The following is a 25,763-nucleotide window of genomic DNA, read 5'->3' on the forward strand; positions in this document are numbered from 1 at the left end:
AGTTAATATGGCTACATGTATATAGCGACATTTGCTCATTACACATTACAAGAGTTTCTTCCTGCTTTGCAGTGCTACAGAATGGTTGTGCTTTGCTCCTCCTTTACACAATGCATCTCCATGGGCTATAATTATAAAGCAGTGACACTCACCAAACATTCACTGCAGGTGTACATTCCTCAGGTGTTTTAAATTACAGTGATTGATTCACTTGCTGTGAATGTTTGGTAAATGTCACATTCACTGCTTCATAAATATACCCCTGTGAGTCATATGACTGTTGAAAATAATGTACTGCCTGTTTGGCTGATATCTCATCGCACAAAATGTTAGGAGTTTTTCACACCATATGGTTGCGTTAATCACACAATACCTTGGGGAGAATTTATCAAAACTGGAGCAGACAGAATCTGGGGCAGTGGCCCATGGCAACCAATCAGCATTTCTCTTCAGTTTGCTCAGGTAAGATTTGAAAATGAGACAGAGAAGCTGACTGGTTGCCGTGCAAATATGCTTCAGATTTTGTCTGCTGCAGTTTTGATAAATGTCCCCCTCATGTGTTTAACACATGCAATCGAACAGCGCACCTAGTGTGCATCACCGTGGCACAAGGTGAGTTGCATTGCCATTCATTTCAATGACACCCCAACTGCCAACAGTCATGCAATGCAAGTCTCGGTACCGCAATACCTTGCGTTGTGCTGCTATGAAAAAAAAAGTAGCACATGCCCTACACCGCAATGTATGGTACTGCAGACCACCAGGACCTGTGTTCGGCCATTAATATGGGTTCCACAGTATCATGTGATTAACCCAAAGCTATGGTGTGAATGTGCATTTAAGCAGTTAGGAGTCTTTGTTGTAGCTAATTTACATATCCCCTAAGGGGGGGAGGAGGGGGAATTCATTTTCTCAAGGTGCCACATTAAAAACTGGGACTGTTGTGGAGGGCTGATTGCTGGGGTAGGGAACACATATGACTGCACTGGTTGCTAGGACTGCAGAGGAGGTGGACACCTGACGTCATTGGTTGCTAGGAAACCAGCGGTCCTAACAACCAAGGACTGAAGAGGAGTGGGGCTGCGCTTGGCTATGGTTTGCAGTGAATGCACCGGATTTGGAGGCCAGCACATCCACTGCCAGCCATAACCAAGCGCAGGTCGGTGATCGGTCCATGTCCAGCCTGTGTGCCAAACAGGGACAGCCAAAGGGCCGGATGTGACCTGCAGGCCATAAAATGGCAGGCGTTTGCTCTAGTGGCTAATCTACAAAGCTCTACAGTGTCAGTGTTTTGGTCCCTTGCTGTGTTCTGTGGTTCCTCCCTTCAGTCCCTCGTATGTCACTAGTGTGTCCTGTATGATGCTGGGTCAGCGGGAGGAACCAGATCTGAAGAAGACTTCCTCAGGCGATCTCTCGTCATCAGGGTGGTGTTTGGTGGTGCGAGCCGATGTATTTACTTTCTGTTTTGCAGCTACATCTTTGCACTTTATATTTAGCGCCAGAGTCACATTACGATAAATGTTGCAATAATGGCTCAAAATGGGTAGTCACTGAGAACTCATTGAGAGAAATTAGTCAGTACTGGAGCAGACAAAATCTGGAGCAGCTGTGCATAGCAACCAATCAGCTTCCATCTTTCATTTTCAAAGCTTAATTGAATAAACTGAAGATAAAAGCTGATTGGTAACTATGGGCAACTGCTCCACATTCTGTCTACTCTGGTTTTATAGGTTCCTCCCTTTCTGCTTTCCCTTTAATGGTGTCTGCAATTGAGAGTGAATTGGTTTTGCTTGTTGTCACCTTTCAGTAGTGCTGTTACAGTGAAAGGGATATCTGTGTCAGTGTGGAGGACGCTGGGTATGTCATGTACTAATAGATGTTGCAATGTAATCACTGATAACATAGTGTACGTGCTGCTCTATCTGTCCTTGTGTCTGTTGTCAGCGATGATTCAAAGGTGTAAGCGTAATAAATGTGAGGTTATACCAGGCCATCATGTATAATATTGCCTTTCTAATGCAGGCCATACACTGGATCCTGTGGATTTGGATGAAATTCCAGCAGTGTGTGGCCCTCCTCAGGACCCCTCCAATAAAGCACCCCGCCCCCCTGGCGTTTTGACAAAAGTCCATTTTTCAATCGACTTTTCTCAAAAAAGCCAATACAAAAATGTCCCTAGAGACTTCACTAGAGTCTCTCCCATCCTATGGAACTCTCTACCCCAACCTGTCCGACTATCTCCCACACTGACTGCCTTTAGGCGATCCCTAAGGCCCGGTTAACACTTGGGAGTGTTACAGCGCGTTCCTACGCTCTGTAAAACGCTCAACATGTGAAAACCAATGATTGCCTATGGGCATGGTTCCCACCTTGGCGTGTTACAGCGCAGAAACGTGCTGCGAAACGCCCTACGCCCAAAGAAGTACAGGAGCTTCTTTGGGGCGCATTTGCCGTGCGTATACATTGGGATACAGCCAGGTAGCCCTCAGAAACGCGCGTTGGTCGCGCGTTTTTTTTACAGCAAATTGCGGTAAAAACGTGCAGCACGAAGCGCGCAATAAACGCGCATATTCGATACGCCTAGGTGTGAACCCAGCCTAAGACTCATCTCTTCAGGGAAGCCTATCTCACCTCAACCTAACCACTGAACAATCACTTTCTTGAACAATCATCAGCATAGCTCCCTCCTCATGTATCACTTGCCCCTCCCTTTTAGATTGTAAGCCCTCAGGGGCAGGGCCCTCCTTACCATCTTGTCTTGAATTGTATTGTGATTGTAATGTCTTCCTTATGGTGTAAAGCGCTGCGCAAACTGTTGGCGCTATACGAATCGTGTATAATAATCATAATAATAATAATAATAAAACATTGACTGCAACCAATCAGCTTCAGTCACTGTTCTGGTATTCCGACAGCTGCACACCTACCTCTTCCACAATACAATAACCCGGTGGGGGGGATTCCCCGATCCATGTTGTTTAGCATGCATGGGGAAATCAAGAGTTTTTCTCTTGTTATCGGGGGGAGGTTTGGAAGCGCCAGCCGGAAAATCATCAAAAGCCGATAATTCAGAAGCCAGTCTGAAATTTCTTAGCTGAACAGTGATTGGTATTCTAAAAGCGGCGGGTGTGCAGCTGTCACAATACTCATTTTTAGAAGATTTTAAACAATTTTTCAATCTTTTGTCACCTATATACTTACAGCCTGTGTTTTTCAAATAATAAAAAGTCTACCCCTGACAAAGGATTCCTAGAGCACGATGGGTTTTCTAAATTGACAACCCAACAGAAGTTGCATACAGAGGGAGGGGGAGGACCCGTGGCTCTGACTTACTCCCCTGTGTAAGTCAATTCCAAACTATTGAGCTCTCTAAACAGCTGCTTTTTTTTCCACAGGAGGTGAGGAGAAAGCGAAACAGATCTATGACATCACAAATGAGCTTTAAGCTCCACCTGTTTGATTTATACGAGAACACGAAAATATTCATTTGCAATGTTTTTTTTATTGTATTTTTATTCCTGAACAAAAGACAGAAGAAAGAAACGTATATTAAGGGGAATTTATCAATACTGGAGCAGATGTGCATGGCAACCAATCAGCTTCCATCTTCAAACCTTAAGTGAACAAACTGAAGAGAGAAGATGATTGGTTGCCATAGGCAACAGCTCCAGATTCTTCTGCTCCAGTTTTGATAAATTCCCCTCATTCCTTTTACATTCTGTATATAGCAGGAAGTACCATAACACTTACAGTGTATAGATAGAAATACTTTGTGTCAATGTTTCTAGACTTTATTTAATTGTAAACCGGTTATATTAAACTGATGTTTTTATGGGACGTCTGATTTTACTGAGATTCTCTATACGGTGGGGCCTTAATAATGGTACTTTTCCCTTTGCTTACAGATGGGCAAAAATGACAGCTGTGTTCCCTTGGAACGCCGAACCCAGGTAACATGAAGCCTTTAAGTATTGGCTTTCATACAGTATATTAATGTCCAATATTATGGTACCCTGTATGCTGATATAGTTAGTGCTCGGTCTATTAAAATGAGTGATTGGCAGATGCTCCTCTTCCTGCAGTGCCTGAAATGTCCCCTAACTGTCATGACATGCTCCTTATAGCACATACACAGATATTTATGGGGCTCACTGTAATTATGAAAGGTGTGCTAGCCAAAAATGTCTTGTTGCCCATATTAACCAGTTAGACTCCAGCTGTTCCTGTAGAATAGAGTTGTAAATGAAATGGAAATTTTGATTGGTTTCTATGGGAACAAGAAAGTTTGTCCTCATCCTTTGAGGGACACAGAAATTCCTTAACTTTCGGGTTATACTGTCGCCTACAGGAGGATTGCACACAGACAAACTAGAAACCTGTAGGCCAGCCCAACATAACCCCTCCTTTTATCGCTGTAAAATATAAGTCAAGGCAACTGGACCTGCTGTATTTTTCTTGAAGACCTTTCACTGTTCATCCAACCAGCTTTCTCAATTCAAAATGACTTGTACAAAAATTATCTGGGAATAAATATGGTGAATGTTGCTCCAATCCACATAATCTGTTAGTCGCAACCAGGTGTTGATTGTATTTGCATTTTTCAATCTTTTGTTACCTATATACTTACAGTAGTAGTAGTAGTAGTAGTGGTAGTGGTAGTGGTAGTAGGTAGTAGTAGTAGTAGTAATGTCACGCGCTTTGTGCTCTCTTTCTCACCATTCAGCGCCATTGGAAAGGGACACGTAGAAATCTGATCTCTGGTTAGTTTCTGTTTCCACCTACAGTGGTTGCTACCTGGTCTTCTGTTTACACATTCTTCAAGTTCCACCAGGTAGATGTTCAGGCCTCATTTGATGCTGATCATTTGCGTAAAGTCCTTCAGGTGGCTCTTTGAGCTGCAAGAGGTCCCCAGTTCTGTTGTTTTTTGGGGGCCCATTAGCTATGTTTGCTGTATTGCCTACCCCTAGGTTGTACTGCTTTTGGATATCCTGAAGGGTAATGACCTCTGTGGAGGAAAAAAGAATAAATGATCTTTCTATTCACCGTAAAATCCATTGCTTGGAGTCCAATCGGGGACAGATGTCCTACCTCTCTGTGTATGTGATCATCCTCTGCTTTGCTACAAAACTAAGGCATGATGATATTAAGAGGGGTTGTAGTCTTTTGTTTGCTAGTGTCCAATACTCTTGTAGGCGGCAGTATAACCCAAAGGTTAATGACATCCTGTGTCCCTCAATGGACACCAAGAATAGGATTTTATAGTGAGTACAAGAATCCTATTTTTCATTTCATACATAAGCCTCCAAAATATCCATATGTAGGTATACGTTGTCACTGTTACTTTTGCTGGACAGCTTGGTCTGCATGTAAATGTGAAGAAAAATGTAAAGGCCTGTGAGTAGAGAGTCCTACTGAGTACTGTCATTACTCGTATTAAAAACATACAATTATTTGATATACCGGTTCTATGATAGTGGTCTTATAACAGCACCATTCCAGGATTTACCGATATTATATCCTGTTTTATGTCGGTGTGTTTATATTTGTCATTCTAGGATGGACAAGTTTGGGACTCGGTGAAGAAAACAGCCTTTGTATTAGGCACTGGGCTTCTTACCTTTGCTGCTTTCAGAAACACAGTCACATGGTGAGGTTATATGGAGTGTGTCTAAGATGTATAATCTGTATCCATGTTATAGTGTGCTGTAATTGCTGGCGCATGGTTAACCTGGTGCTTACCATATGGTAACATGTATTGTCTCCTTGATTGTCTGTGTGGCTAGGTGCAAGGGTCATATCTAATTGTGTCAATCTAAAATCAGCATAGAGATGACCTTTTTTTTCCTGCCAGTTCCGATTTACAGCTTTCACACTTTCAAGAAGGCATATAACAGGTTTCATTAAAATAACTCCACGAAAACGACCCAAATATTAATATTGTCTCTTCGGAACCATCTGACCTATTAGAATCAAAAATACTCATCTGCACAACACCTGACAACTTAGCTGTTGGATTTCCATTGAAGTATAAGAGCCGGGGACTTCCTGTTCAACTTAACACATACGCACTGCATCACCATAGGCTGTCATTGATTCTCATCCCTCCCATCAGCTTTCAGGCAGATGGGATTTAATTATAGCCTAGGGGGGGCTGTAGTTAAAAAGGGGGGTCTCTAGTCCGATTGGCAGCTTTGGTGCTTTAGCTTCTACATCAGAAGGTGGGTATTTCCGACTCTAGTAGGGCAGATGGGCCCTGGAGGAATGATATTTATTTTTGGGGGTCATCGTGGAGTTATTCTTTGAAGCCAAACTCCAACCAAAACTTTCTTTTTAATTGTAAATGGTCTAAAGAAGGAGAAGAACCTCTGTAAGTTCAAATGTTGTCTGTGGCTCCTTCAAGGAGATTCCTGCTCGTGTTCATGTTGGATTTGCAGATTCACCTTTCGAGGCCTTTTGCCTTCATTTTGTGATAGACTTTTTTCTTCTGTTGTCACCAGAACTAAAGTGCAGGAAGATCCCACATTTTGACTTGAGCCCAGAACAGAAATAAAGGGGAATCTTCAAATGTGAACATATGTTGCTGTTACAGCTGTCTAAGCGAGGATTTCCCTCACTTTTAAGAGCTTTCCTCTCTCTTCCTGTTGAAATCAGATTAGGAACATTTCCCAAATGGGTGTCGGAGAGCAAAATAAAGAAAAAACTGACAGGGGTTTTAACCCTTCCCTACTCTATCCAAGACTAAAGAAACAAAAACAGTTTTGGGTTTGGATATACTTTAATGTGATAGGGTAATATAGAGCCCCTGTCCTTTCCTGCTTAGCTCTCTCCCTTTCTCCATGCTGTCAAAGCTGGTGCAAAAAGCTGCACAGGTGCATAGCTCAGAACATTTAGAGGGACTATCCCTCCTTTTGAACCAAATCCCTCTTCTGCCCTCAGTTGTTCCTGTCTTCAGTCTGATTTATACATCTCTATTAAAAATGTATCATTTAACTATCAAATGGGGTAGCCAAACTTTGGCCCCCCAGCTGTTGTGGAACTACACGTCCCATATGGTATTGCAAGACAGCCACATACATGACTTCCAGATGCAAAGGCCTAATGGGATTTGTAGTTTAAGAACCTCTGGAGGGCTGAGGTTTGGCTACCCCTGCACTACTGTGGTGCATTTGTGATTTTAAAGGGCCAGTATGAAGGAAAATTAAGGGGAACCCAATTAGTACCTGTGCATTTAACCAATCTTTTTTTGTATATTCATTCTTTGTGATCCATGTAATTGGGGGTTGTGGCAGGGGTGTGTCCTTTGACTACATACTTTGTGCTAAAAGGTGTCCTCCTCTCTCACCTCAGAAAGTTGGGAGGTATTATGTTCAGAAAGTTCATGGACTGTGTCTGCCCATAAGAGGGAGGAAGGAGAACACTTTTCTCAGGGTGCTCTTACCCACTTGTTGTAGGCAGCTCCTCTGTACAGTGTGCATAGCAATGCCAAGTGACCGATTCATGAATATACTGTGTGTGTGCGTGTGTATATATATATATATATTAGGGCTGTGGAAATTAAAGATTCATTTCTTGATTAATCGTTAAACTTTTTGATCGATTAAAATTCTTTTGATCGCTAATGAAAACACTCACCTCTCTGCCGGCTTCCGGGAGTCCCGTCGGCAATCCGGTGACGTCACGTCCGTCGACGTCACGGACTCCTCCCCCCTTCCCCAAGTGGCTCCATCGGCTAACGAAGGGGGGAGGAGTCCGGTGACGTTGATGTCCGTGACGGCTAATTGGCCTATACACATACAGCACAGCAATGAAGTAATAAAATGAACTAGGATCACACTAATCCAGCATGTTATTATTCTGAGTTGCCTCACTCAAGCGGCGAAGCTACTTTGGTACTATGCTATGTGTTCCAGAGCATCTCATATCTATAGTACACAGGGAAGACTGTGACTTCATATAGGTCAATCGCACAAGCTGAAAGTGTCGGCAGTTCTACTGTAGAGAGTTCTGAATTCACTGTGAATCATGTGGCTTCCTGTTTTCTGGTGACCGGGTCTTATGACTGTAGTTTAGTGTAGCCTTTCATCTATGGTATCACAGGTCAGGGGCGTGTGATAACACTGCTGAGTAAGTGGGTATGCTCACATACAGTTGTGCTCAACAGTTTGCATACCCTTAGAGAATTGCTAACAATTTTTTAAGAAAACCTGAGTGAACAGGCAAAACACATTTCTTTTGTTTCTTATGGGATTTATATTCAGCTGTAGGTCATAACAGAACGGCACAATCATTAAACAAAGCATGGCAACAAATCAGGGACGTGCGTTCTGGGGAGGCAGATGAGGCAGAGCCTAGTATTATGGAGGAAAAAGCTGTCAGCTTTAAGTCTGAAGCTGACATCTTTTTCTCCATTCAGACCGGCTTCTAACAGGTCACACAGCAGGGCGGGCAGGGGGAATGCCTCACCCAGCACGAATCTTACTGCACGTCACTGCAACAAATAAAAAAAATAAATGAAATGACCTCTGTTCAAAAGTCTGCATACCCTTCGTTTTTAATACTGTGTAGTCTTTTGTAATAGATGTCTAGGAGGCCCAGAATTCTTGCCGGTGGTGTAGCTGCCCATACGTCTTGGCAAAATGCCTCTAGGTCATGCAAAGTCACCATCATGCTTCACAATGGGGATGGTATTCTTGTCGCCATAAGCCTTGTTGACCCCTTTCCAAACATAGTGCTTAGGGTTGTGACCATAAAGCTCTATATTGGTCTCGTCCCTCCAAATTACAGTCTACCTGACCTCGGCTTGGTATCAAGAGATCCCCAAGTTTACACTTCTTAAAAAGTGATTGAACAGTACTGACTGGCACTTTCAAGGCTTTGGATATCTTTTTATATCCTTTTCCATCTTTATAAAGTTCCATTGCCTTGTTACGCAGGTCTTTTAACAGTTCTTTTCTGCTCCCCATGGCTCAGTATCTAGCCTGCTCAGTGCATCCACGTGAGAGCTAACACACTCATTGACTATTTATACACAGACACTAGTTACAATTAGAAAAGCCACAGATGTGGGACATTAACCTTTAATTGCTGTTTTAACCTTTCTGTGTCACTTTGTGTGTCTGTAACAAGGCCGAGCACTCCGGGGTATGTAAACTTTTCATCAGAGCCATTTGGGCGATTTCTGTTATCTTTATGATTTCAAAAGGAGTCAAACAACTATGTGATAATAAATGGCTTCATATCACCACTATCCTTAAATAAGACAGTTTTTTTGCCATGATCAGTCATATTTTCAATATCAATGTCAACATTTCACAATTTCTGCCAGGGTATGTAAACGTTTGAGCACAATTGTACATACTGTGTATTGGAGCTTTTTTTTCCCCACTGGATGTCATTTTATCTGCGACTCTTTAGACTTACACAGCCCTGCCAGCCAGATTACAGGCCTCATTGTTCTCTAGTGAAGTTAAGTTGTGGAGCGTGGTCACTTCCGTGCGCTCAGCCTGTGTTTGGACAATGAAGGAACAGCAGTACACTGATGAAGTAATCCCTCTCCACCTGTATGTGAGTTCCATGACAGCAGAGCCTGACTGGCCTTTGGTTCAGCTGCTGTTTCTCCTAATCTTAATGCTGCTTTAGCCATTACAAGAGGCTGATATCAGGGTAGGCTCAGGAATTTACACTACTTAGATTATATATGTTTTTACATTTTTGAGAATAATAATAACTGTGTTAAATTGTATTTTTATTATCTACCTTCACTTTAAAGTGACACCAAACTCAGGAGTTAAATCTTAAAAATGCATGCAGCAGTGGACTACACACAACACACACAGGGACCATGGGGAACAAAAGTAGCCACCCTCCAGAAGGAAGGACAGTGTCAGCATCAATTCAGAGATGATTTGATGATCTACAGCCGAGTGATACACAAATACGATCCAGTATTGTTAATAGTTAAGGTTCTTGAATGCATTTTTAAGTTTTAACTCCCGAGTTTAGGGTCACTTTAATGTTTATATATTGCACTTAGAAGGTTGTCTTAGGAGATTTTAATGGGAGCAATGACAATACACGTCCCACCGACCATGGAAGTCCCATGCCCAGGCTAGCATCTCATAAATTCCTTGTCCTGACTTTATCCTTGTTTCAGGCACCTGCAGCGTTTCTGGGGAGCATCAGGCGACTTCTGGCAGGCCCAATGGGGAAAGGTGCACAGCTACTATGGTGGAAATGAATTAGCCATATACTGTTTAGGTAAGTAACTATACAACAAGTCCTTCATTATTTCTTTGTTTTACTTATCTTCAACTGAAGCTGAACTCCGAGCAAATGTAAAAAAAAAACCCCACAATTTCTTGCTCATATATCACAGGACACAGGATGTTAATTCTGGAACCAATAGGTTATGCAGCTACACTACTATGCTATTGGTCACTGGCAAATCAAAGCTGTAAGGACAGCCCTGTATAATCTCTCTCACTCCAATGATGTCTTAGTTTTTTGCTAGTGTCCTACTGACTAGGAGACCATGGTATGTGGATGTGGTAAATCTCCTGGCAAACTCCCCTTGTGCACTTCCAGATCCTCCAAACCTCCTGTCCCAAGGTCGCTGGTTTTAACGGCATTGATGCTCAGGTCCTGAAGGACAGAGGGCTTTCGGATGCTGTCATCCTTATGCCTCTGAAAGCTAGGAAGTCGATTTCCTGCAAGGTCTACCATTGCGCCTGGAAGGCTTATTTCACTTGGTGCTGACTGAGGAAGTTTCTCTGCAGGATGCATCTTATCTTTCCTCCTGTCTGGCCTAGACTAGCGTCTAGCCTTAAGTACTATCAAGGGCTACATTTCTGCCTTTTACATTTTTTTTTTCCAGAGGCCGCTTACTCTCTAGTGAGGCCCCCCCTTATATGCACTCCAGTGTCTCAGTGGAACCTCAACTTAGTCCTGCACAAGCCACTCTTCGATCCTCTCAGAGATATCCCTTTGGTCCAACTCGCTTACAAGGTGGCTTTCCTCAGTGCCATCACTTCTGCCAGACATGTTTCTGAATTTGCAGTCTTGACTTGTAAGTGCCCTTTCTGGCTATCCACAAGAATAAGGTAGTGCTGACGCCTAGGGCCTCCTTTCTTCCTAAGGTGGTCTCCGCCTTCCACCTTAATCTCTTAAAATTTGTTCCTTGGAGTACATCACAGGACATGGGTCGCTCCCCTCTGTTATTCTGTGATACACTTCTGTACTGCTTGCTGCAAAACTGAGGCAGGCTGGCAGTTGGAAGGTTACTGGACTATTCTTACAGCTTTAATTTGCCAGTGTCCAATCACCTAAAGCTTAGCTGCATAACTCATTGGTTCCAGAATTAACTTCATGTGTCTTGTGATGTTCTCTGAAAAAGGATTTTACAGGTAAGGCAAACATATTATTTTAAAGCAGTTATTTAATAGCTCAAAGTCAATAAATGTAGTTTTATATTCAACTTACGCATTCTTTAGACTTTATAAAAAAAACTCTGAGCAAATACGGCTGTTGCATGTCAATGTTCTGACAAGAAACATGCTGACAGAAGGAAGAGGGTGTGACCTTAGACCACTGCTTCTCCACCACTGTCCATTCACAGGCGGTGGGCAGGGAGGTGACCAAGCTGTATTGCTTTCCTCAAATTGGAAAAAAGTTAGGGCCCCAGGCTGGCTGTGTGGTTTCGGCAAACTTAAAAATGAATTCAGTGTATTTAGGTTGAGTAAAGCGATTATTCCTATTAAGGGCAGGATTGAGAACCTTCTTCTAGCTGTCAAACGACCTGACAAATATGCACGACATATACAGTCAGGGGCGTATTTACCGTGAGGCAAACTAGGCGTTTGCCTAGGGCGGCACCCCCGGGGCTCCCGCCGTACGCAAACATCAAGTGCTGCGGTGCCGAGAAGTGGGGGGGACCCGGAGGATCTGACGGGTACGGCGGCTTACCTGTACACGGGCTCAAGACAGCGATGCGGCGGTGATGATTCAGTGTCGGCGGCTTCGAGGTGACTTTTTTTCCCTTCCCGGGGGGCGGGTGGTGGATAGTTGGCGGCACGACATGTATGTACAGGGGAGAGGGGGGTGTGATGCGATGCCTGATGCAGAAGCGGCGGCACGCAATGTATGTCCCCGCCGCGGGGTGGGGGGGCCTTTTGGTGCTGACGGGCACTCGGCGGAATGTCAGTCCGACGGGGAGGAGGGGCGGCGCTGCTGTCTTGCCTAGGCCCTCCCTTTCTTTTAACACTCAACATGATTGTTTGGTAAAGTGCTGACATTGACTGTAACATCTCCGTATGCCTGTACTGCAGGAGCGATAGCGGTCCCCAGCTTATCATTCTGGATGTATAATGCTGTACTAATGATGATCGACCTAACTGGAAAACCAAGTTTCTTCACCCGCTACAGAATCCAGCCAGGAAAGAACGATCCGGTAGGTATTACTAGATGTGTGTACAGTTTTGCATGAAAGCAGCATAGGCCACAGCTTGAGATGGCAACATTTCATTAATGGGGCAAGCTGCCCTTCTCCATCATGTTGTTTTGTCTTTCTTTTGTAAGTCTTCAGGAAAGGCTTGTTCTGTGTCAGGATTACACTCGTAAAACTGTAGCTTAGACCTTTAAAAACTAGTCAGAGTTAGCAGCAGATATTAATACAACATATTAATGTTTCTACAGCTAATGACAAAGGAAACACACACAGTACAAATAACAAATCAACATTAAAACTACTTAGTGATTGGGTAATGTTCTGTTCAAAGAGTCCAGATTTTACAAAATGTATCATGTTGAATGGCTGCATGATTCTTGAAGACCATGAGTTAAGACATCCTACTTCTAAATTCAGGGCAGGCGTCTCAAGCAAGGGCAGTAACTTTTTTAGCACTGTGAAGATGAGCAAAAGAGATGTCTGGTGACAATGGATCCTTAGGGAAAGACTAGCCAGTGGCAATATAAATGGCCTGGTATAACCTAATCCCAAAAGGCTCTTTGGGGCATTCTACCTAGCTAGCAGATACCAATGCAACAAAAACTAATAGTCTGCCTCCATAGCTGCTCCATGTGTACAGCAGATGGAGATGGTTAACCATATCTGGTTCCAGTTTATCTTTTTTTGGCAACGGTCTAAGATGTGATACCATGCCTCTGATGAAGCCAGGAGGAAATGGTGAAACTTGGAAGAGACTAACTCATATGAGGATCACTGGATAACATCTTGTACATTTAAGTGAAGGTGGCATTTAAGAAAGAGATTCTACTGGAACACAGGTTTATTGGCCTCAGTATTCTACTATGATGATGTTTTGGATAAATACCTCTAATCGAATAACAACAATAAAGTCGTGGATGTCCTTATGGAAAGGTGAAAACAACAACTCACACAATTAGAAGGCTTATATCGTTATTTTCCTACGCAATATGAAAGCGATTAATCCCAGTTATCTTATGAATATCTATTTTATGGGTATGATATAATATCTTTAATGGGGTAATATATCAGTACTGAACTGTTCACAATATAGATAAGCTAGTGAACACAACATTGAGCATTGTGGAATAGGGACTATGAAGCATTGTATAATGGCAATGATAAAAGAGTGAGTTTTCTCTATATTTGTTCAAGTGCGGTCAGAGTGCCAAGTTTGGTGCCAGATATTAAGAGCTATCTTATTTGTTGTATTTCAGAGCATTTATGATCACTGCCTGTCTATTGATATATGGAGGTGGATCATATCCATGGTTAAGGTGCTGGTTTGACCATATCTAAAGAAAGAAGTACTGTCTACCATGATTGATCAGCATTAAAACACCATTTGGGTGGATACTCATTGCTCTATTTAAACTGGAACTTTACCCATATCTTCAAAATAACAACAAAGGCACCTTCAGAAATGTTTAGTAATGACAATCAACAAACAGATACTTATAGATAATTGCCGGCTCTATAGTTTTCGCATATCCTTATTTTTCTTTACTCCCCCTAGTGTCCGGACAGAGGCCATGTTTACTAAGGTCAGGTTACTAGATCTTCCTTTACTTCCTGGAACCCTGGCACATGTGACCAAGACATGTGACCGTGCACATCATCTCAGAGGAGGAAAATGCCTTTCCCCCTTTCCTGAGATCTCATGAGATTATAGATGAGATGTCCCAGCAATGTAACCTTCCCAGGATGCAATGCTCGGGCATGATTACATCATTTGTGCCAAAGTGGACCAGGAAGTAGAAAACAAGACACGGTAAATAAAATAAAAATATGTTTAACTAGTGAATGCAAGATGATTTCCTATCAGCATGCAGAGCTGTATGCTTATGTGTTTTTTAGTGAAAGGGGGTAAAGTTCCACTTTAAATAGAGTTGTGGAGTCTTTGGACAATACCCACTAACCTATTAATGATATACAGTGCTTATATTTTCCTTATATAATGGTCCTTTGAGATATCTGTCGTATACATTGAGTTCCTGAAATGGTGGTTGTTTTTATGGGGGGTATGTAGCCGGGTACATTTTTAATTTAATGATTGCAATAAAGTGACATTGTTTTGGTTTTGATTTTGCATAATAATTTGGACCATTTTGAAATGCTCTAATACGGTATAGTAACAGGATAAGCCTGTTGTAGTCCTTAAACAGTAGTGTATTTGGTTGTGTGCTGTGATCTTTGACAAGCATATGAAATCTTGGTTTTGTTCTTGCTGTGATGTTACTGTCTTGTATTTCCTGTCCCTAGGTGGACCCTGGAAAGCTAATGCATGCGGCGAAAGTTGTGTTCTTCAACCAACTCTTCCTCTCGTTCCCCATGGTCCTTCTCATGTACCCGTTCATTCAGTGGCGGAGAAATCCCTGTAGCACAGAACTGCCCACATTCCACTGGGTTCTTCTGGAGCTTACAGTCTTTGTACTCGTTGAAGAAATCCTTTTCTACTATTCACACAGGTAAGAAAGCTGACTGAAGTGCCCTTCAAGTAGAACTCCAGGCCAAACTTTTCTTTTGGCCAGAGTGGGATAATGTTAAAACATATGGATTTGTTACTGTATGCCCTTTGGGAAAACTACCACCACTTTCAACAGGAAGTCAAGAAATTCCCTCAACATGAATACAATCGGCAACAAAAACCTGTAAATGGTTCTAACCTTTTCCTCTGTACATAAATGTGCTTCTATTGCGGTCTGTTTCCCTGCTTCCCATTAAAATCTTAGGAGGTTATTCACAAAAAACGCGAAGTTTGGAGAAGGCAGAACTGAAAATTCTAGGCCAAAATAGCAGATTTGAAAACAAACATTCTCCAATTCAGCTCACTTTCTAGTTCAGCCATGTTGTCCTAGATTGTTCACTTCTCCTGCCTTCTCCAAACTCTTCACCCTTTTGTGAATAACCCCCTTAGTTTTTTTTTTTTACAAGCTCGAGGGCTGCCATCCTGGTCTTGGCTTCCCTACCTAGTACTACCTCTTAGCATGCAACCAGTGAAGTCTGAACACTATCACTGGGACAGGAAGACAGAGACAGTAATAATAAACTAAATTGGGGTGAAAGCAAAGACCTGGATCTGGATCAATGGCTGATTTGTAGAGTAATGAAGATTCAGCCCAGTGGCCTAGGTTCGGCAGCTACCAAACAAAGTGGAGTTCTCTCCAAAACCAAGGATCACTTTATTTAAGAGACCTAGTAGTCAATTGATAAATGAAGTGCCAAACTCACTCTTTTGAGAGTCCAACTATGTACTTTATTGATTCCACAAATGGGAGGATAAAACTAAAGCTATCCAACATGTTTCAGGGGTCCAAGAACCATCCCCGGTCATCAGGGTTTAGGCAATTTGTTACAAGCTCTGAGGGACTCTATTAGGAGTCTGGGCTTGTGTCTCAAAGCCAGGAGTGGTTCCTTCAGGGAGGGTTAGAATTTTGACATCCATGCAGCCAGATGGAGGAGGATGGTTTTTGGACCCCCCTGAAACGTGTTGGATATTTTTAGTTTGGTACTTCTGCCGATTGTGGAATCAATAAAGTACATATCTGGACTCTGAAAAGTGTGGGTTTGTTGCTCCTTTTTTTTGATAGACTACATACAGAGTAATAGTAAACGTACAGAGGTACTATTCCTTACATAGTTTACGGTATAAAAGTGTTTTGTTCCAGTCCTCCTAGTGCTTTGTCTGTGTCCCCACTGAAAAGATTGCCCATCACCTTCAGTCCCAAAAGGAAGTTATAAGATATATTCCCCAATGGGGAAGCAAAACGGACAGATACAAAATTAGAATGCAAATAAAAACCGGATAGGGGTTCTTATTACTTTATGTCTTTCCCATCCTATCCAATGTTAGACAAAATACTTTTTGCCTGGAGCTGGGATTTAGACTTGTTTTGTTGATATTCAAGAGTGCAACTTCTACGTAAAAGAGAACACATTTTAAGAAGTATTTCTGCAGTAATTGGTGATATATTTTTGCCTTGTGCAGGTTGTTCCATCACCCAACCATATACAAGCATGTTCATAAACAGCACCATGAGTGGACGGCCCCTGTAGGAGTGGTGTCACTCTATGCTCATCCCCTGGAACACATTGTAAGTAGGACAATAACTGAACAAAGTCACCTGTGATAATTTATTCATTATGATCAACAATATTTCAGGGTCAGTAAATATAAAAGGGTCAGTCTACCTTAAAGTGATTTTTAATTACAAGTGGAATCCTGGTGGCAGAAATCAGGCCCTGGATTCTTATACACCGATCAGCCATAACATTACGGCCACCTGCTTAAGTAGGTCCCCCTTTTGCCACCAAAACAGCCCTGACCTGTCGAGGCATGGATTCCGCTAGACCTCTGATGGAATGCTGTGGTATCTGGTACCCAGTCATCAGTAGCAGATCATTAAGTCCTATAAGTTGCGAGGTCTTGTTGGATCAGACTTGTTTTTCCAGCACATCCCATAGATCGAATGGATTGAGATCTGGAGAATCTGGAAGCCAAGTCAACACCTTGAACTCGTTGTGTTCCTCAAATCATTGGACCATTTGTGCAGTGTGGCAGGGTGCATTATCCTGCTGAAAGAGGCCACTGCCATCAGGGAATAGCGTTTCCATGAAGGGATGGACTTGATCAGCAACAATCCACGTGAATGGCAGGACACAAGGTTCCCAGCAGAACATTGCCCAAAGCATCACACTGCCTCCGCAGGCTTGCCTTCTTCCCATAGTGCCTCCTGGTGCCATCTATTCCCCAGGCAAGCGATGCCCATGCACATGATGTAAAATGTAAACGTGATTCATCAGACCAGGCCACCTTCTTCTTCCATTGCTCTTTGGTCCAGTTCTGATGCTCACATGCCCATGGTAGGAGCTTTTGGCAGTTGCCAGGGGGGTCAGCATGGGCACCCTGACCAGTCTGCGGCTACACAGCCCCATACACAACAAACTGTGATGCACTGTATGTTCAGACCTTTCTATTGGAACCAGAATTCACTTTTTCAGTGATTTGAGCTACAGTAGCTCTTTTATTGGATCAGACTACACGGGCCAGCCTCCTCTTCCCACGTGCATCAATGAGCCTTGTCCATCCATGACTCTGTTGGTGGTTCACTGGGTTTCCTTCCTTGGACAACTTTTCGTAGGTCCTGACCACTGCAGACCACAACCGCTGCAGTTTTGGAGTTGCTCTGACCCAGTCGTCTAGCCATCACAATTTGGCCCTCCTTAAATTTGCTTGTTAAAATAATTAATGTTATTCATTTCGCCTGTCAGTTGTCATAATGTTATGTTTTAAAATTAATAGTAAAAGCCGCGCTGTGTGAATGAAACTGCAAAAGTGTCAGATATAGTAGATACTGACCTTGAAATAAGGTGATACACTGTGTAAAAAGTGCAAAACAAAGAAGAAATGCATGTATATATAACATGCACCTTAGTGTAAATGCATTGCTACAAAATATCCAAAATGAAAAATAAAATACAATAGATGTTAACTGTGAACCAATGTGATGCAATGTGCAAAGAATAACCACTAGAAAAAACGCATGTGTATAACATGCACTACAGTGAAAATAATAAATGGTTAAAAAATGTCCATGATCCTGGATCTTCAATAGTCCATTAGGAAAATAGAAGATAAAACATTGGATGTAGAATAAACTTAGTCTCCTGTGACCATCGACAGAGAAATCTTCTGGAATGCACCTCACCTTTAGCAGGGACCCACCAGGGTCTGTATGCGCTGTTCCTCTAATTCGAACCAGGTAGAGGAAGCACCCGATGCCGAATACCTCCCAGTGATTTCCTCCTCTCAGGTACAGACTCTCAGGAGTTGAAAGCAGACAGTTCATCCGAATGGCCCATGCGTCAAATAAAAAGTGGAGACTCGTAGTGCAGATGGTTTTAAAAGGATACTAAACTTTATTAAAAAAGGACACTACTCACATATCATAAATACAAGTGAGGTTTTTGGTAAGCAGCCACAGACACTGTGTGCAATCGCTCAGCTCCTCTACTCCACCCTACGTACGTTACGTCAAAGGGCGTGGCTTCATCAGGAGTGTGGAGACAGGAGCTAGACCGAGCACATATATTAAGACCAGTTGTCATTGTAGCCACCATAAACAAATGGCGGCCATGACATTTTCAAAGTTAAAACAACATACTAAACATATTACAACTGAGAGTAAAATACAAAAAAGTGATTGACACCGTGGCACTTATTACGCTTCATCCAGCTAAGTGGGTAAAGCATTAAAGCATACAGCACAAGGTAAGTGGAAAATAACAGTGGTTCACAGTTAACATCTATTGTATTTGATTTTTCATTTTGGATATTTTGTAGCAATGCATTTACACCGAGGTGCATGTTATATAGATGCGTTTCTTCTTTGTTTTGCACTTTTTACAGTGTATCACATTATTCCAAGGTCAGTATCTACTATATCTGACACTTTTGCAGTTTCATTCACACAGCGCGGCTTTTACTATTAATTTTATACTATATCTCTGACCCCACAGATTTCAGCTGCTGCTTAACTTGATTAGAGTAGTGGCGCGAGGTTTCATATTATTCATAATGTTATGGTTGATCGATGTATATCTTTGATACTCCAACAATGAGGTCTGCCTGCCATAATTCCAGACTCTTCCTGTCCACTTGTTAGGAGCTCACTAAGCTATCGCACACTTCAGCTCAGCAAGCTTCTGTGCAAAATCCCAGGATTAAACTATTCGTTCAGACCCCTCCTGCACAATACATCTAAGCCCTGATGAAGGGGGTCTCCTGTATAACCCCAAAAACACATTGACTATCGATTCTCAATAGTCATTCTGATAAATGAAAACTTGACACTGCTCGGTTTTCTCATCCTTTCACCTCTCATTATTGAGCTGATCTATTCTTACAGAAGGCTAAACTAGAGTTATAGGCGGAAGTGCTGCTCATCAGTTTCCAGGACCATTGCGGGAAGTAAACACTTCCACTGTTTGTGACCCAGTAATTGGCTGCGAGAAGCTGGGGTGTTCCATGTATCCTTGTTTCAGATGATGGAAGATCACCCTATATTGTTCTTATTGCAGCTTTCCAACATGTTGCCGCCTATGGTTGGACCAATGCTGATGGGCTCCCATGTAGCAACCATTATGTTGTGGTTCTGTGTTGCTCTGATATCTACTACCATCTCTCACTGCGGCTACCACCTTCCCTTCCTCCCATCTCCAGAATTCCATGACTTCCACCATCTCAAGTAAGTCAAGCGGCCGGTTTTATGTTCTTTCTTGTGCTTAAACAGTACATAGGCTTCGATCATGTGGGGCAAAGCAACAGGTTCACTTCATTGCCAGCCCCACCAGATACACATATGTATGCTCATTATGAGCTAATAAACAGAAACTCTTGGCAGCCGGCATTGCAATTATCCAAGTTGCTGTTTATTTTATAACACGTTCTTTATCTCTGATGAAAGGGGTCATTTACTGACCTCCTGATACATGTTGGCATCTATGTTTAAGGTGCCCATACACCTTACGATTATCGCACGAAACGTTTCGTCCGATGATTGAATAGTCGTACGATTTTCGTACGGCAGCCCCATCCTGCCCCGATGATCGCAAGATTAATTTAGCCATAGTTAACGAAAAGCACCTGGACGAAATGCGGTAATTGATTTGTCGTATTTTCGTTCGCGCATGCGCAGTGTACGACTTTTGATGGACGGAAACGCCAGCAACCTTACGACAATCGTACGATCGAGCAAAGTTTTCAAACATGCTTCACCGTCAAAAGTCGTACGATTGTACAGTAATGTCGGTTCGGGCACTCTATACACACGTACGATTGTCGATCGCGTACGATAATCGTAAGGTGTATGGGCACCTTTAGTTTTGCAACAAAAGACATTTAATATAGCTCTGCAAAACCCGCACATTTCCCCCATGTTAGGTCTCTTTAAAAAAAGACTACACATACAATAAGCTGACAATACTGGTGGAGCAGAGGCACTGGATTATCTGCTGAAACAGGAAGTTAGAAGCTCTCTGGATTTTTGGCAGATCCTTCTTTTTTCCAAGAATTAAAGCTAACAGTCCACATGATCCAGTGCTGCCTAGTCACCAGTGGATAATGTGTGACTGTAGCTTTGAATTGGACTAAGCTCCTGACTGCTGTAAATGGTCCCAAGTTTTTTTTCTTAGAGCGCTATCAGAATATGTTGGTGCTACAGTAACATCATAAAATGGAAGCAACTGTAAAACTCTGAATATTGTTTCTGATGCATTTCTAGTCAAGCAAGGTGTAGTGTATTATCTTTGCCATGGCATTTCATTTTATAGGTACTAAGGGAGCATTTTATTGCAGACCTGTATCACTATAACCATATACTGCAATTGACATTTTATAATATGCTTATTATCCAGGTTCAACCAGTGTTATGGCGTATTGGGAGTACTTGACCGGCTACATGGCACAGACCTGGTTTTCAAGCAAACCAAAGCCTCTGACAGACATGTCTTACTGCTGAGTTTCACCCCTCTGACTCAGAGCATTCCTGAGCCTACCAAGAAATCAGAATAAACAATATGGAGGATGGTCCATCACCAGGACAAGACAATTCAGTATTCAGACGCTTTACTGGAAAATACCCAATCGATACATTGTAGTATTACGGAAACCTGTCATAAGGGAAAGTTTTAGATTGCTAATGCGGACCACCAAAATCCTATTTGCCTGGCTGTTGTAGTGATTGTTTGGCTTCAAATGGTTTCTAAAATACTGGCTGTGGAAGAAAAAAAAAAAAAAAAGTATGCAGCCTCTGAAGTCTTAAGGCTGTGACACACTGTACACGGAGCGGTGGCACGCTGCCTTCGCGAGCAGTGTGTCATGTAATTTTCTCCCCACCACGTCAGCTTGTGAGAGCTCACATAGCCGAGATGAAAATGTCATCTTCAGCCAATTATAGACCCGCACGTCAGGATGAGACATCTGGCCGGTTGTCACACACGTGCCGATTGGCTGAAGGTGCAGTAAATCATCTGCCTACACTCATCTCACACACTGCATGCAGTGTGTCACGGGCTTTAATGTGTAATGTCCCTTGAGGTCAGTGACATAGTGTAGCCACAGGATTAGTACGATAACCAGGCAACTAGTATTTTTAGAAGGTTACCAGTGGCAGTCTCTACTTCATGTTAGTCTTTTTACATGTTAGCTCCAGTATGTCAAGGACCAATGTGGTATGTGCAAAGCTTTAAGCAGCATTCTTGAAGGTTTTAGAGCTACAAATATGTGATAGGTACCACCCTTTCCCCTCCATATTTCCCAGTCTTATACTCGCCTGTCCCCGATGCAGTGACAGACCACTCACTGGACCAAAAAAAAAAACCTGGTTTGGTCATCGCTCTGCACTCCCACTTATTCTCATAGACTTCCAAAAAATGAGGCCTGCTTTCCACTTGTTTAAAGTGACATTCAGCACTCCGATCCAGATCTGTTAAACCTTTCCACTTTGCAGCTTCAAAGACCTCAATAAGTTAATTGAAGCGGTCTGAAAGCTTTGCAGACACTTGCTGTACACTGTTCTTGTACAAGGACATAGGATAGGTTTCCAAAACTTTAGGAAGCAGGCAGGAAAACTTTATAGCCTTTCATATCCCAGCTCCACTCATACCACAAATTGCAATGGTATTCATCTTTCATCACATTGAGCTCTTCATTTATTTAAAAAAAAAAAAAAACAATACAAGTTTCAAATTACTGTAACTCTTGGCCAATATATAATACATGATTCCAATTTCTGCTGTGGCTGCCTCTGCCTTTAGCTAAAAACATATTTTTCAAGTTTTTCTTATTATTTCATTATTGGCTATATGCCAACTGAAACACTAGGGGTGTCATTGTGTACAACTTTGACTATAGTAAGACTAGAGAGGAGGCCAAATGATTGCCCTACACAGGTTAGCTTCTCCATCTGTTTAACCTTCCAGTCAGAAAACCATGAAGAAGAATGGAAATCTGTCAATGACGTCATTATTATCAAGGGAAAACTTACATCTGTTTTAAAAGGTCCAACTTAAGCTGGATGCAACAAAAGAAAAAATAAAGATCAGCCGAGCATAGGGACTGGTATTATACACTGGTATCATCTTGGATATAGTTTGCACATTAACAATTTGTGTGTGTGTGTGATCCACTTAGCCATCCTGCATATAGTTTTGATTATTGATTTTGTATAGATTATTTGCTAATGGTAGAATGTCTTGGGATATAATTTTATTATATGGCATATGATTAATTGTAACTCAATAGTGCACTTTATTTCATCAAGAAAATAAACATTTTATATATTGTGTCCTGTCATTTAATAGTTAATGCAGTCACCTCTCTACATAACTGTAAAGGCCCTTTTACACTCATGCAGTACAACGACACACGTTTGATATCACTTTCATGCATGATTGGTGGTGTGCTGCGCGTTGTTTTAAATGGCTCTCCAATACATGTATTTCAGTGCACTGCATGCACACATATGAATGATATTTTTTTGGGTTTTCCCTAAACATCGGAGTAAGGTCCATTTCTTAGTGTGGTACAGTGCACTGCCAGCCTGTTCAAAAGGAATAGTCTGAATGATCCCTTCATAAAGATGACTACTGAACGCATATTTCCATCTATGCAGTCAAGTTTGGAAAAACAAAATGTTGATATTCACACAGCATACCGAAAAATATATTTTTTTAATTATTTCTTACCTTTTAGATGTTTTGTTGCAGGAGGCAACATGGCCGATTCCCGTTATTTTTTCTAAGCATCTTCGCAGCGATCTGTCCTTATAGAAAGGCTTAGGACTAAAATTTGACATTACATTTGAATGCAGATGGCAGGGTTGTAATCCTTTAACCCCTCACATCCCCTCCTAATAAGACTTCCGGTTCCGGATGGACTAGCGGTGTTTCCCGCAGCTCCGTCCCCGCCACATCCCCACATTCTAATTCGGGACTAAATCGACCCCTACCGAGCCCCAGATACTCACCTACGAGCCCCGCTGGTGATGGACAAATATATAGCGCGATCGCAGCCGGTCCGCCGCGCGCTCAATACACCGCCGGACCCGGCGCTCGCACAGCCTGCATCGGCGGCCATGGAGGACACTGCAGCTGATGACGTGGGGTCGCAGGGTGAGTCGGAGGCAGCCTCTCCACATGCCCACATCCCCTCCTAATATTACAAAAGAATGACGTAGAAACCCTATCCTAAGTAAAAGCTCATTAAAAACTGCAAGAAACATTTAAAAAATGTCTTTAGCTTATGCTATGTGAATGGGAAGATTATTATTATACAGGATGTATATAGCGCCAACAGTTTGCGCAGCGCTTTACAATAAAAGGAAGACATTACAATCACAATACAATTCAAGACGGTAAGGAGGGAAGATGTAACAAATATAAAATAGGTGTTCTCAATTTGGCTGCGAAAGTGGAAATACACTTAGATCAGGACAGCCAGGAGTCACTATGCGAACAATGGTTGTGGGTTTTTGGACTTATAATACTAAAGCCAAAGATGGCAGCCTCCATATTTCTCTCAAGACTGGTTTCCTTTAAGGTCGATCCCCAGCGAGACACTAAAAAACAAACAAACTTATGGCTATGTAGTAAAAGAAGAAATGCCCATTAAAACTACATCAGCATACCTGGGAACTTGCCGGTATTGACCCAGCAATGACAGAATTTCACTTCTGTTGCCAGGCCATTGTCTGGGAATGTTTGTAAACAAAGTGACATCACCATGAAACTTACATAAGTCACGCCGTGCACACGTGCAGCTTGTCTGTCACCATCTGGAGAAGGGAAGGAGGGGGAACAGTCAGCTGAGAAGTGGGGTGAAGGAACAGAATACCTGGGTGGCAGTCAGCTGAGAAGTGGGGGTGCAGGAACAGAATCTGTGTCAAGCCTCTCATGTGAGTTTTGCTGATATCTTAATCCATTTTGCATTCCAGAAATCTAGAGGCATGGTACCTATAAACTGGCCATGGCCCTCACTGGATGATTAAACATGCAGGCACAATCCGAAGGTGATATTCAACAACTTCAGTGTTAATTAATGAAATGTTTTCTCAGGCATACAAATATATATATATATATTATATATAGGTGGTTTTACTAGATGCATCGATCCACATAAATCTAATAATAATTTTTTAAAAGTCCCCCGAGCACGCGCTTCGCCACGTAAACACGCGTCGGGTGCGCCTACGCATGAAAACGACGAACGCGCTACACATGTTGGGTATCGCCGCGCACGCCGGAGTGAGAGCAATAATTCTAGGGCCAGTATTTTGGGGTATCTCTAAATTGATGACCTGTGGGGGCTTTTAAAGCGTCTTTTATTGACTTTTTGGGGTACTGCAGTTTTTCGCCGTTTCACGGTCGCACGCAATCTGTAAACTGGGCATGTTGGGTATCGTTTTACTCGTTGTAACCTCATCTTTTATATTTCATTAAAAAAATGGGTAATTTGTTGTGTTTTGGGGCATTTAATTAAATTTGTCACTAAATTTTGGGGTTTAATAAGGAGTTGCGCTAATATTGCGCAACATAAAAATTTTCAACTACCACCATTTTATTCTATAGGGTCTTGGCATTCAGAAAATATATAATGTTGGGGGGTTTTACGTCATTTTCAGGCCTAAAATGTGGAATATAACATGGGTGCAAAAAATGAAAAAAGGGCCTCAGTCATGAAGGGGTTAAACCCCTCCCACTGCTAGCATAATTCAGTCATGCCCACCATTCCACCCCCTCCTCTGCCCCCATTCTCCAAAATTATGCTTTTTCAAAAGTTCCTTGATATGTACCACCCTGGACTAGGTGGGTGGCCCAGAGGTCAGGGAATAGCAGCTTCAAGAGATTTGCGATAACTGAGTGCCATGTGAAGTCTGACCCTGGCTCTGAAATTAGCACAACTAAGTGGTGGATATTTGACAGACAGATGTCTATTTAGATCACTAGAACTATGCAGCACCTCCACAAAAGCAGCCCATTAGCAGTGGATTTAGAGCTGGGCAACCTACAATGTGCTTTTGTTTCCTAGCGAGCTGAGGGCTTAAAAGCCGTCACAATACAGCCTCTCTTTAGCCATGGAAAATGTTTACTTCTTTGCAAGATAATTTTTTTTATATGGAAATATTTGTATTTTGTTACAAAATAATCAGCTCACATATATATATATATATATATTTACATTTTTGTCATCCATTTACAATCATTTTTTTCATGCACAGAATGT

The 25,763-nt window shown here is 42.3% G+C and overlaps 1 protein-coding gene across 1 annotated transcript; it reads left to right on the plus strand.

Moving 5' to 3' along the window:
- Nucleotides 1-3,905: 3,905 nt before the first annotated feature.
- FAXDC2 (fatty acid hydroxylase domain containing 2) lies at nucleotides 3,906-21,081 on the plus strand. Its single transcript, XM_018571111.1, has 8 exons — nucleotides 3,906-3,950; nucleotides 5,556-5,647; nucleotides 10,154-10,257; nucleotides 12,324-12,445; nucleotides 14,744-14,949; nucleotides 16,470-16,575; nucleotides 19,562-19,728; nucleotides 20,897-21,081. Exons 1-8 carry the CDS (start codon nucleotides 3,906-3,908, stop codon nucleotides 21,051-21,053), a joined length of 999 nt encoding a protein of 332 aa, XP_018426613.1. The 3' UTR covers nucleotides 21,054-21,081.
- The last annotated feature ends 4,682 nt before the right edge of the window (nucleotides 21,082-25,763 follow it).

Source organism: Nanorana parkeri, unplaced genomic scaffold (assembly GCF_000935625.1).
Source record: "Nanorana parkeri isolate BGI_ZX_2015 unplaced genomic scaffold, ASM93562v1 scaffold1681, whole genome shotgun sequence".
NCBI classification, from domain to species: Eukaryota; Metazoa; Chordata; class Amphibia; order Anura; family Dicroglossidae; genus Nanorana; species Nanorana parkeri.